This window comes from Lissotriton helveticus, chromosome 7 (assembly GCF_964261635.1).
Source record: "Lissotriton helveticus chromosome 7, aLisHel1.1, whole genome shotgun sequence".
NCBI lineage: Eukaryota > Metazoa > Chordata > Amphibia > Caudata > Salamandridae > Lissotriton > Lissotriton helveticus.
Genome location: NC_136068.1, coordinates 1,929,866,322 through 1,929,880,173, shown reverse-complemented (window position 1 = coordinate 1,929,880,173; position 13,852 = coordinate 1,929,866,322). Strand labels below are relative to the sequence as shown.

The 13,852-nt window shown below is 43.4% G+C and overlaps 1 protein-coding gene across 1 annotated transcript in view; it reads left to right on the top strand.

Annotated features, from left to right (window-relative positions):
- Nucleotides 1–13,607, top strand: part of LOC144770918 (uncharacterized) — a 124,655-nt gene extending 111,048 nt beyond the window's left edge. The window contains exons 4-8 of the mRNA XM_078655733.1: nt 2,620–2,733; nt 3,734–3,850; nt 8,155–8,265; nt 8,523–8,624; nt 11,917–13,607. Of these exons, the coding sequence (XP_078511859.1) occupies nt 2,620–2,733; nt 3,734–3,850; nt 8,155–8,265; nt 8,523–8,624; nt 11,917–12,566 (1,094 nt within the window). The 3' untranslated portion in view covers nt 12,567–13,607. The remainder of the gene's footprint in view (nt 1–2,619; nt 2,734–3,733; nt 3,851–8,154; nt 8,266–8,522; nt 8,625–11,916) is intronic.
- The last annotated feature ends 245 nt before the right edge of the window (nt 13,608–13,852 follow it).

Below are 13,852 nucleotides of genomic sequence, written 5' to 3'. Positions count from 1 at the left end.
TCGCTAATGTCCATCGTTGGATGTCCCATTCTGCCCTTAAACTTAATGGTGAAAAAACAGAGCTGATGCTGATGGGCAAAGCCAGTCCCACACTTATTGCTAGCTGTTGGCCCCGGTCTCTGGGTGACCCACCATCTCCCAAGAAGGAGATTAAGACCCTGGGAGTTTGGTTGGAGGGAGATCTGTCCTTTAGGACCCATGCCAGGAAGACCGCGGGGGTGTGTTTTGGTCTGTTGCGGTCAGCGCGCAAGGTTCTACCACTGCTCCCTAACTCTTCTAGGAAGCTCCTTATCCGTGGTCTAATCTTGTCAAGGCTTGATTACGGGAATGCACTATTTCTCGGCGCTCCTGAAGCGACGTTTAAAACTCTTCAACAGGTGCAGAATGCAGCTGCCAGAGTGCTGATGGAGGTCCCGAGAAGACACTCAGCCGCCCCGGCTCTGAAAACGCTTCACTGGCTCCCGGTTAAGGAGCGGGTGAAATTTAAAGCGTTATGCACAGCCCATAAGATCCTATATGGCAAGGGCCCCTCTATCTTGTCCACTATGGCACGCCCCTACAAGCCCACTCGCCCACTGCGTTCGGACCAAAGACATTTTCTACAGTTAGCCAGAGTAAAAAGAGCTCGCTCTGGGGGCCGCCGCTTCTCAGTGCAAGTGGCGGCACTGTGGAACTCTTTGCCCTTTAAGATTCGTTCAGAGCACAACATCTTGTTTTTTAGGAAACTCTTGAAGACCCATCTGTTTCCGGTGTAGCGACTGAGTTGAGTGTTGCTTTCTGTTGTCTACAGCGCCGGGATGCCCCCGGGTTACTGAGCGCGGTATAAATTTTATATAATAATAATAAAAATAATAATAATGGTGTGGAGTGTAAGGATAACGGATAAGGGGTGTGATAATGTTGAACGACCTCTCATGAAAACACAAATGTTCACCATAAGTAGCCTGTTGGCACTGAAGAGAGCCTGCTGCACACAACTACTGGCTTGAGGGTCAGGCAATGGGAAGTTCTTTAGCCTGGAGATAAGATGGCGCTCGATGGTCTATTGGGGCATTGTTACCAGTGGTGGTACTTGGACTGGAAAGGACCTTCTGCTGCGCTTTTGTTTGCCAGATACATGGTTCTGCAGCTGGGCTCCACAGAAGAACCTAAAGGATGGAGATCAGTTATATACAGTGAAATCTGCCTCTGTAGACGGCTCTGCGCTCTACTTTATGGTGGCAGCCTATGATCATGTGAAGGGCAGCAAGGGTGGGAGAGATATGTTCTGCTGCTTTCTGATGACACTGCAGTTGTGTCAGAATATAATTTGGAAGGCCTTGGTAAAACTTGTTGGCAAAGTGTAGCCACAGGGTTCCGGGAACAGCACGCTTCAAATTCTGTTCACTGGACGTGACAAGGATAATCCAGTGGAACTGTTCTGTACTCAGTTGGCCGCTTTTGGCGGTATGTGGTAGATCTGGAAGCATGGATTTCCTCAGATTCTGCAGAAAGCGCTGTGCTCTTACCACATCTTACTGGTGTAGGGCAGACTCTGAGTCTGGACACTGGACAGATGCCTGTAGGCAGGACACATTGTCAGCCACCACAATCCTGAACCCAGTTTTCGTCCCTTAAGTTTAAGCCTCTTTGATTTCCTCCGTTGGCTATTGCAACCAGGAAGGTGTTGGCAGCTCCAGTGTAAACAAAGGCTTTGCACTGGTTGCATCATTCTAGAGGATCACGGAATGACACGCATAAGACTTAATCAGTTGGATGTAGAATGAGAGAACTGCATTGGTGAGAGAATGTTCCTCACTATGGAAGTCGCGCTGAGGCAACGCAACAGAAGTAAGGCTGCATCGCTACCAAGGGATCCCTACCCAAGAGAAGGGAGAGAGCAAGTGCCCCTGTCTGCAAGTGTTTTGTTCTTTGTGCCAGTGTCTAGCGGCCATGAGTATGAGGTCTAATCGCTCAGCACTCTTTTTTTGCCACGTGAGCTCACCAAGCATGGGTCCCCACAACAGTTCTGTTGCTCTCGTGGGATGACAACATGGCTGTATATAGAATTGAATGTTGTTATATCTCAATAAAGCACTCCCCGCCCTTTACAGTTTTGCACGGTACAGCAAATGAGAACTAAAGTAAAAGTTAGGACGGTCAGATGGCCCAACCTAGTCTGTTTCGGCAGAGGTGCTCTCTCTCTAAGGCTGCTGAAGAAGAACCAGAGGCGCTTGAACCACTCTCTCTAAGGCTACTAAACCAGATATTAGGTACTGGTTGGGCAGCTCTGTGAAATTGGGGGCATTGAGGCAAGAGACTTAAATATTGCAGTTCGACATCCGTCCCAGTGAGATCTGGAACAGTTACTTCTTTGTTATCAAGTTTGCAAATTGATGAACACAAAGGCGCTTAGAAGACCCTTTGATTGTAATGATCAACCTTACGTGTGTATGGAGCTTCAACACTTTATTTCCCCTGTGAGAATGAATCGTGAGCCCAGTGAATCCAAATGAGATGAGCAACACCAAGTAGGCGTTGCTTAAAAAAGAAAAAAAAATGAGAGAAGACATTTGAAAATACACCAGGTTGACAAGTCTTTTGAGAGCATAAATCATTGATTTTGCCTTTTATTTCCAGGTGATGTGGCCACCAACTCTGCGGACTCGTTCTGGATTAAAGGAGAGGCGCCCCAATACGTGAAGGATCACCAGGACACTGATAGAAGGGAAAACACTGACTATCTCCTCCCAGGTCAGCAGAAGGCACATTTCAGACAATTTGCAACTTACCATACACCACATGTATTAAATTATTTTTCGTACAATGTTTAGGTGGCTCTGTGTTGGTATTTATTCCCTCTGGTGTCATCATGTTTTGTCTTAACTTCTGTCTCTGAAAATATTCTACACTGCACGAAAGTGGTAAATTGATGATTTCAAAGATGGTCTAAAAATAAAACAATTATTTTAATCCCTTCCTCAAATCGCAAGAAAAATGTAAGTGTCGCCAACTTGATAGTCGTAAATTCAACTGACAACATACACAGAAGTATTATTACCCTTTTCAACCCCACATGGCACATTTTGCAAATGCAAATACCTCAAAAACTGTGGAACTGATTTACACCACCCCAACAGTGCAAGTTTGATAAAAATGCATTGATTATTGCTGGACCAGACGTTTCCTTTTTTGAATGGCCACCCCTTAACTTTTCCCCCAAGCGTAATCTGCATGAAACTCAGCAGGCCGTAACTTAGCTGGGTGTGTACATGAGTGCAGAGTGCTGGCAGGTCCATCAAACTGTGGGGGGCCATGACCTGTGAGAGGCAAAGTTTTGAATGGTCATAATATCCCCCCTGCCCACTCCCAGCATTGATAACCATTAAAATATTAGTTATTGCAGATCAGCACATACCGAATTACCATCTTCCTTGTGCCACGTGTAATAGTTCGAAACACATGAATTCGACCAGAACCAGGCTATACAAGATAAAATCTACACATTAAGATACAATCCCACTGACCAGGCTGCCTGACTGTTGGCAGAGTTGGTTTCCTCGATCAAACATACATTACGTAAGCAGTCTTTTCGCATGTTAGTTATGTTGCACTCTCGTCATAACTAGGAATTGGACTTTAGCACTGTAATAATAAATGTGTGGATGTGCTATTAGGACATGTTACTGGCCCAGCGTTTATAAGTATTTTGTGCACAAGTCAAATGTGTAAAGCACCCGCCTTCTCTACGCAGACTGTTACCCCGCCCCACACCCCGACATCGTGATCCCGATCGAAGAAGAGAAAAAGAGGCCGTGCAGAGAATGGGACGGCTTGAATGGACCAGACATTCGTCCTCGTCCTACCAAAGGTGAGTGAAACATTAATACAGATTAAGGGCTGTAACCAAAGCCAAGTTCTATTCAACCAGGAAGGGAGTACTCTGTAGAACACTAAGAGAACGACTATGGGCCATATGTATGAACACATTATCCCATTGGCACAGAATGGGTGAAACCCTTTGATACATCTGGCCCTATGCTACCAGAGCTGGTGTCTGTCTGACAGGCAGTTTCCCAGAGGTGAGGGGGGGATCTCCTGGAGTCTAGCCTCGCTGGAAGAAGTGGAGTCAATCCAACCTGCTGCTGAGACAGGAAAGGAGTCGCACAACCTTTCAGAGGTGTTACTGACCAAAGCGCCAGAGCAGCATGACACCCACTGCTCTCTGGGTCTCCTGGCTGAACGAAGACTGGGAGATCTGTCTGCATGCCCTGAGCCTGGTGGGCAACATTCTTTTCAAGAAAGCAGTTCCAGGAGCGGGATGGGGTCATCGTCATGGCCGGAGCTATTGAGAAGCTTGTGCCCAAGTCAGAGCATACTACTTCTGAGAAGCTTGAACCCATGCTGGAGTGTGTTGCTAAGACACTGGTGCCCAAGGCAAAGAGTGCCACCATCCAATGTTTACGGCTGAGTGCACCATGCTGCCACCATGTAAGCCTGTGCCCGTGTGCTGTGCCACTGCAACTGAGACCCTGCTGTAGCTGTCCATGTGCTGCTCTGACCTTTGACCTTGGCAGCTCACCTACTGCACTTTACTGGCAACCCAGAAAAGTGACCACCGATTTCCAAAGTCATGCAAGGACACAGGACGGCGGCTCCCACTGTTGTTCTTTTGCTTCCCCCGCCCGGTTGCGGTTCCAGCCTCCAGCTGACACATCTTCTCTCAGAAGCTGGAGTGAAGCGATATGTTTGTTGCCAGTTCTCACCAGATGCTATAAAACGGACTAGTATAACTGGACTATGGTAAGACTGTTTGCTAGTAGAGACTGAGCGGTAGAACTGAACTTTGAGGAAATTAGCACCTAAGCCTTGATACATGCCCAAAGGGCATTCAAACCTTGGCGACGGCCGTCCTAGGCCTACCAGGGGTGGGAGGCACCCGACAGAGGCGATGTCTGGTAGAATACAAGGTCTATTTTCCCAAGCACCAGAACTGTACCTGTCTTGCATTCTGTAAAGTCTTTCTTTTTAAGTGTGTAGAGTAAAAGATCTTTTTTTTTTTTTTTTTTAACCAAAGCACTGAGTTGGACATTCAGTTATTGCTCTGCTACGTGATTGTTGAGGGCTGAGTTTGTACATCTCAAGACTACCTCCCTGAACAGTCTGTGACTGCTCACCCTTGCAGAGCCGTAGTAGGATGCTTCACTGGCCACCACTTATGTGTTCTGAAGTATTTTTGCAAAGCGCAGAGCTTACCTGAAATGTTATACTGGCACTGGAAGCAGACTGTACGTAGCCTTATAAAAGGTGCTTGAATTTGGCGAAGATCGAAGTATTCAATTTCTTGGTAAAGTCAAGATCTGAGAAAGTGGCTGGGATGGGTAGAGGCTGCTCGCTTTAGGAGTGAGGTAGGCGAATATAGTCGCAAGATGTGGTTCTCCGTATGTGGGGTGTGTGAGCGCACAGAAGTCCGGCAGAGTGGAAATGTCTGGTAGGTTTATGTAAGTTTATGTAATTGTTTAGGGAGGTGGAACCGATGCTGTGCAAGGCTTTGTATGTATGCATGAGGTGTTTGAAAACAGCCTGTGTGTGGACGGAGAGCCAGTGGAGGGTTTGGGGGGATGTGGGAGTGGGGTCGAAGTCTGAGAGTGAGTCCGGCTGCTGAGTTCTGTATGTTCTGAAGTGTCCTGGTGAGTAGTGCATTGATGCCTATGTGTAGTGTGCTCCCTTGGTCCACCTTGCTGGTGATGAGTGCCTGAGAGACAGTTAAGGGTGTTGAGAGGAATCCACTCGAAGACCTTGAGCCTCTTCAGGGTGTGGAAGCGGACGGCAGAGACTGTGTTCATGTGGCTCGCCATGGACAGCTGATTGTCGACCATTATTCCTCATTTTCTGTATGGTTGGGAAGGTTTGGAGAGGGTCCAATATTGTCAGGTCACCAGGTGGAATTCCATGTATAGGTGTCTTTGCCGCTGGAGTAAAAGACAAGCTAATCACAAGTTATATTTATACTTTAACATCAAAGTGAATAAGGCCTAGATATATGTAAAACCAGTGTGTAATGTAATTATCTAGAAAATTATTACATAAACTCTTTATTTTCTTATGAAATTAGTTTTCTTTATTCGCTCATTTTTAGTTCTTTATATATTTTCATCACATTTATCAAGATTATTTTTATTTTTTATCTTTTAATTTTTCATATATAATGTTTCTTTTTACAAACACACAAAACAATACTGTACACAATAGACTTAAAACCTATAGGAGGGGTTGTAACAATGTTAAGGCTGGCGGTCGATAAAAAAGAGGGGCACGACGCGCGTTTTGGCGTTAAAGCCTTCTTCAGGTGAACCCGTCTCAACTTTATCTATTATTGTTTTTCGACCTCACATATAGAAATTGAGGGTCAAAGTTTAAAATGGTTTTTCAGTGGGTCATAGAATAATATCAAGGTACAGGATAGAGCAGTCGACACAGATAAAAGTTTTAGAGTGGTGCGCACATTCCACTTGCGGTCTTCTTATTAATGGTATGCCGCAATAAGGGGGGTCTGCTCTGCCACTTTTCTGTGGGACAGAGCAGATCCCTTTATTGAGCCAAAAAACTGTCATTTTAGAGAAATATCAGCATACCGTTAATAAGAAGAACGCAAGTGGAATGTGCGCACCACTCTAAAATGTTTATCTGTTTCGACTGCTCTATACTGCACCTTGATATTATTCTACAATACTACCCTTCAGAACTCCATAAAATAAAGAAGTAACTTATCATCCTCTCGTCCTTCTTATTGTTGGCACCTCTGAGATCAATAGAAGCGCTTGCTGTCGTCTGCACATCTGATTAACTTTACAACACCATCTTATGGTTGACAACATATGACCTGCTGAAAAAACCTTTTAAACTTTGACCCTCAATTTCTATATTTGAGGTCGAAAAAACGATAATAGATAAAGTTGAGACGGGTTCACCTGAAGAAGGCTTTAACGCCGAAATGCGCGTCCTGCCCCTCTTTTTTATTGACCGCCAGCCTTAACATTGTTACAACCCCTCCTTTAGGTTTTTAAGTCTATTGTGTACAGTATTGCTTTGTTTGTTTGTAAAAATTAAAATTGTGTTTGTAAAAAGAATCACTATATATGAAAAATTAAAAGATAAAAAATAAAAATAATCTTGATAAATGTGATGAATATATAAAGAACAAAAAATGAGCAAATAAAGAAAACTAATTTCATAAGAAAATAAAGAGTTCATGTAATAATTTTCTAGATAATTAAATTACACACTGGGTTTACGTATATCTAGGCCTTATTCACTTTGATGTTAAAGTATAAATATAACTTGTGGTTAGCTTGTCTTTTACTCCAGTGGTTTGTGCCCTACAGCTAGCAAGTTCATTTGTTTTCTTCGTAGGGGTCCCCCTTTTTCCAAATTGTAGGTGTCTTTGCCGAACATAACTACTTCTGTGTTGTCTGTGTTAAGTTGATGTTCATCCATTGGTCGACGTTGGACATGCAGGTGGAGAAGTTAGGCTGGATGTTTGAAGTTTATCAGAGCGGTAGATAAAGAGCTGGTGTCGTCCACGTGTGCAATATCATTCATCCGTTGGGTCCGAATGATGCTGGTGAGTGGGATCATGTCGATGTTGAACAGATTAGTGCTGAGTGAAGACCCTCGCGGTACTCTGCAGATGAGGTTGACAATGGATGAGGTGAAAGGTGTCAGGCAGACTGACTGGGTGTGCCCTGTCCGGAAAAGGGCAGATCCATCATAGTGTGGGTTGTGTAGACATGGAGAGAGGTTGAGGTGGGACACAGTAGCAAATACAGTGTATATATTTAACAGCATGAGGGCCAGGGGTCTCCTCTGTCCATGATCAGTCTGATGTCGTCCATGGCAGCGATGATGGCAGTCTCAGTGCTGTGTTTGGGCCTGTAACCGATTGGGTGGTGTTGAGAAGCAGGTTGTCCCTGAGGTGGCCGCTAGTCGTTTGTTCATGACCTTCTTTAAGACTTTAACAAGGAAAGGTAGCAGGGAGTTCAGCTAGTAGGTGGCAAGCGTAGTTGGGTTCGTAGTAGCAACTAAACTTTGATAAATCAGGAGGTTTGTAGAAAAAAACGTTGTTCAGTGAAGGCTGACTGCGAAATGTATAAAAATGTACACTTCATCCAACAGGGTATTCCCTTGTCCGTGCTGACGTATGTCAAAGGGAGGAGCAGGCATCAAAAACTTTTTTAATGGACTCAGCTCAGGAAGGAGGACAGCACAGTGCCCGTCCAGGCGTAGGTAAGTTGCTATGGATTCTGGATGAGTGCTCAAATTGGGTATTGCCGCTAAGGGACTACTTTTCTCGTGGGTGCTTTCTTAACATCATCACCTTCCCTTTTCCTTTCAATCACTTCACTTGGTCCTGAAACCTTTGCATGATCTTATAAGGCCCTTCGTTTGACAATGCTTCATGACCTGGGGGAACACAGTAGTGCAGATTATGATATGTCTCTGTACTAAGCATAGCTACCATTTGTATGTACTTTTAACAACAGGACAGGAGGTCATTTCTTTTATCATAAAAGAAGAGGAGGAGACAACCTGTTCGCTGGAGCGCCAGGATCCGATTAAGAGAGGAACCATCAATAGTTCTGCAGGTGAGTGAGATGTACTTACCTACTTATTTATTGATTGTTTTGTTGTTTTATTAGAAATATTCATTGAGCAGAAACATGGCCCTGAAGTGCAGCAGAGTGCTTTACATAGCGCAAAGAGTGAAAGGGTAGAGGGCATTCAGGCACGATTATATAGGAAAGAGCATGCTATATCAGAATGCTTCCTGACAGACAAGCTTCAGAAAAGCTTTCAAGACTCCTAAGAAAGGAGTCTTGGGTATGCAACAAGATCATTAGATGTGATCGTTCCAGGTTTTGTTGTATTTTAAGGCAAGTAGGGGAAGAAGGACTTGACAGGTGCAGTAGGAGGTTCTGACCGTGGCCTCATATTAGTTGGATAACTAAAGCTCTGTATACCCGACATCAGTCTTTCATGACATCCATGCTGTAAGAGGGAGACGGGTCAAGTGTTTCAGAATGGAGGACATATATTTAAATATCGCTTATTTGCTAATATTCCTTGTTTGCTGTTATGTGCAGTTAAGACTTTAGTGGTACAGTTGGGGGCTTGGATAGGCCCATTAGCAGGGTATTGTCCCCACAGAAGTCCCATAAAATGAGAGCTGGGCCTTATTTGGTGGAAGGAAAGGGTAAACCTTGTGTTGAACTGGATCCGCACAGCCCAGGCATCCTTTCTTCATATGGTAATTTTAGGTTCCAGCCCTAGTTATTATGGCAATAAATAATTGCTTTACATGCCACATGCCTTGTTGTAGCATGTACAGTGTGTGGGGCCTCACACTGATATGGACAGATGATATTATTTCTCATGGGATACTGCTCAGACAGCTGTAATACAGGACGACATAGATGCCGGTAGGTGCAACAGGCACATGGACAAAAGTCTAGCCAATTTAGCCCACGTCTGAGCAGTAACCCATGAGGAATCCTGCCCCGAGCAAAAATGACACAATACAAGACGTATTGTGATCGAACACTCAAAAGGATATTTTGTATGTACCCTCTACATATACCCTCGCCGTGCATGCTTTAGTACGCGTGCACCAAATTGTTCTTGTCCTGAAGAAAGCCACAATGACCTTCCGGGGCTACTACTTGTGGCTGAAACATGTAGACCACACTTAGGATGACCTTAATAAGGATACAGGAGATCAATTGAACATCCCATATATATCCACCACTTGTTTTTAACATTGACCGGGAACCCTCGAATTCTTAAATCAAAAACTATTGTGAAGCTTCCCACGCCAATTTTAATAAATCACCTCGTCACTTGCACAAAAAGCACTGAAAAAATAAACAGCTCTGCAGTAATTCTGGCGTCTGGAAGCATTCGGCAACCAGGGTTGGAACCCAATCATGAAGCATGTCAACCACTAGGTAGGTGAGTGAGGGTTCTTTTGAAACACCCTGCGGGTCCCTATAATACATCTAAAGGGACAAAAGGAAGAAGACCGGAGCAACTCTAACGAGTGGCTGATCCGTTCTATATATGTTTTTTTAATAACCATCAGGGGGGTCTTGGAGCGCTCATAGTGGGGAGCAGCGGCACTTGTGGGGACTTTCACTCCAGGGCCATAATAGTCCCACTAAAGGAATCAAAAATAAAACACAGCAGTGTAGGTGAAATTGTCCCGAGCCTGGGTGCTAAGGGTGTACTGATCCTAGGTGTCTGGAAAGTGAAGGATTGGAACCGAGTGGTCACTTACCAGGGATACATTTAATGAAGAATTAGAGTTGCACCTGCCCATGTTTGAGTGAAGACATAAAGATAGGACTCATAAATATCCTTTGTCTATTCCCAAAGTCGCAAACTTACTTAGATGTTTGGTCTAAGCTTAGACCAAACATCTAAGTTTACCTTGTGAATCAGGCCCTACGAGTCCATCCAAAGGCAAAAAATGCAGGGTGACCATGCAAAAAAGGGAAATTTCCTAGAATCATACAGCCCTTTCAATTACAAGTTGACATATTCTTTTTTTGTCAGTTTACTCCATACCTTCACACTTGAGATTAGAAAGATTGCCAACATTTTGTCTAGAACTGCAGCAAATGTTGCAGCTGCTTTAACTAGGAGTATCTTAGTGCAATGTTGGAGCATATCCAGACCTGATCCATAGTCCCGTTGAGTTTCACATCTTGTTATTCTCAGTCTTCTGTGTCTGTATGAACCACTGTGCTCTACTCATCAATTGTGATAATCAACCCGACACGCTGCACTTGATATGTCTGGTTCTTTTTATGCACTGGCGCGCCATACTGTTGAGATCTCGGATCTCGGAAGTGGAGCCTGCAGCTAGATAGAGAAACTTTGGTGCAATGAGCTAGCACAAGGGCCATGTATCGGCCGCAGATTAAAAGACTTCCTAGAGGAGCGGTCCTAGACTTGTATGTTTCCCAGCTATTAGACTGCATGCTATGTGTATTCCCTCCTCTGAAAAGGACTGTTTGAAATCACTTTGTTTCTCCGCTAGTAAGTTGGACATCTTGCGTATCTCACCTGCTATGTAGTAGCCTCATTGTTATTGATTAGTTATCAATTCCTTTGTTGTCTTTCTTATATGGGATGTATAAGACTACTAAGTATGTTTTTTCTCCTCTGACCTTTAGACTTTGTTATAGGAGAGAGGAGCAGAATCCAATGTGTCTGTGATGTCTCTCCCCAGGAGTTAGATTTTTCCACCTTTAGTTGATTTTCCATGTTACCAGTCCTTCCTGGGCACTCTGTTCTGCCATCGTTACGGTTGTCCCATCAGTGGGCTTTGACCTTTGATGCAACCTTTCATTCACTAATTCAGTGGGGTTGGCTTTGGCATTTCCTACTTTTTTCTTTTTGAAAAGACTTTAAAGTGTATCTACATGTTGCCTAAATTGAATCTAACAGTGTTGTCATTGCGTGAATTACACTCATGTGCATACCAAGTGGAGTTAGGTATTTCTAGACTACAAACGTTACTTACATGACTTTCTCTCTGATGCCTTTTAATGGAGGCACGTCTGGAGAGTATCCGCCTTTCTGGCCTCACTTAAACAGTCTCTGCCTCCATCTCAATAGGTGTGTGTTTAGTTTTGGAGAGCTCCCGAAAGCCCGGGCTGAGTAGTGTGAGGCCCCACAAACAGATGTGTCCAACCACCATTGGATAGCTGTTAGGGGCCTTGGATTTGGTTAGTCACTCTTAAGATGTGTTATCTCTGCTTTGAATTATGGACTATGAATGTCTGCATGTATTCTAAATATGCTGCACCAATGTAGCTTTAATAAGTGCTTGTATTTTGTTTAAATATCGCTGTTCTTTATTTGTCTCTGGTTAAGGTCGACAAGAGCCAATAAACTGTGGTGAACAACAGCCACCAAAGACCTGGGAAAAGACGTTCATGTTCAATAAAGAAGATGGCAGGAGCATGGGCCATAGATCAGGTGTTATTGGCAATCAAAGAATCCACCAAGGAAGGAAATCGTATGTTTGCAATAAGAATAACAGCAATGTCACTCACAGATCGAACCTTTTTAAACATCCGGGAAGCCAGAGAGGGCAGAGACTGTCTAACTTTACTGGATACGGAAGGAACATCAATGAATCCGTAAAGGCGGCCCAGAGTCAGGACTTGCAAACAGTAATAAAAGTTTGTGTATGTAGCCGGTGTGGGATTTGTTTTAATCAGTCAACTGATATGAATTCAAATCAGCAAACAAGCAGCGATAGACAGAAAACCTGTAGTGACTGTATCAAGAGTTTCCGTCTGTCATTAAATGTAAAAGAGGATCAAAGAAAACTCGTGGCACAAAGAGCCCACATGTGTAGTGAATGTGGGAAAAGCTTCAAAACCTCTCAACTGTTGGTCAGGCATTGGCGAATACATACTGGAGAAAAGCCCTACACCTGTGTTACATGCGGGAAGAGTTTCAGGCAGACGGCACATCTTATCAGACATCAGCGAATGCACATGAGAGAGAAATGTTGAGGGGAGAAAGCAAATGTTTGCTGCGCTATGAACATGCTTTTGTTGAAGAGAAGAATTAAATTGCTTGTCTCATATCGTAACTGGAATCCTACGACTCATGGGCCTTGCTGTGAAATGTCCTTAGCAGATGTCAACAAGATGAGGATGATGACACAGAGCATCGGGTGAAAAAAGATGTCCAGGGCGCAGAGTAGAATTTATATTGGTGTAAAGTTGTTTAGAATTGTCAAACCAAAGGACATAGTGTCTGCTGTGGTGTAAGTCCACTGTGAACCCTTTTGTTTATGCCATGGTAGCTGCAATTGTAACTCAAACCTGGAACTGATGCTAAAGAGCTTTCAAGAGTACAAGGTGTATTAGATGGTTTAAGTTTGCAACTTGCAGACTGATATAGCCTTCGTGTGTTATGATCCACAAATAAGCTCTCCTTAAGACAGTATGCTCCCCTAAAAATGCAAAGGAAGAGGAAAGTGGTTGAGGGGCAAACACAACAGTCACAGGGATACAGTCTTAGAACATTACAAAGAAGAACCACTTACTAGTATTGAAAGGTTTATTACGGATTGTCCTTGTTTTTTCGCCTTGACGTCATTCAGTATTTTATATCGAATATTAAGATGTTTTTACTGGTGCTGACATTCTAAATTCCAGAATCTGTGTGATTTCAAGTGCTGGAGCTAACAAGGTGGCTTAGTTAATGTGAATTTTAGATCTTGCCTTTAAAAAAAATAATATTTTTTGAGTTTGTGTCTTCCTCTGCGGTGTAATATTTCAGTGAGCTCACGGCATATAAACGTCTGAGAAGTATTTTTTTGCCTTTCTTTGTGGCTATCAATGAACAAAGAGCATTAGTATTTTAGTGCCTAATCCGATTTAACGCTAACTTTAATGTGATTATTTTTCATATAACTGCTTTGTTTCTTTGCTGTTTGTTTGAACTAGTTGTATATTTTTCTCTGTTACATTGTGTTTTTGTGCCTTCATGGTGTCTTTATGTTTTGGAATATGTTTTTAAATAAATTAGCAATGCCTTCCCTGCAACCTTCTAATAACTGGAAATAATATTTCAAGGTCTTTACCTGCAGCCAGCATTTTTTCAAGAAAAAGTGATATTATCTCACAAAAATGGCCTTCGAAAAACATAAGGTCTTTTTAAAAGGCCCAAAAGTTACTCTTCTCTGTTCCTTAAACTTTTTGAAGACCCAAGTATAGGAAACCTTTCTGAAAGAAATTAGACATTATTTCTATTCATGGAGATGATTTATCTAAAAATTATGCACCATGAC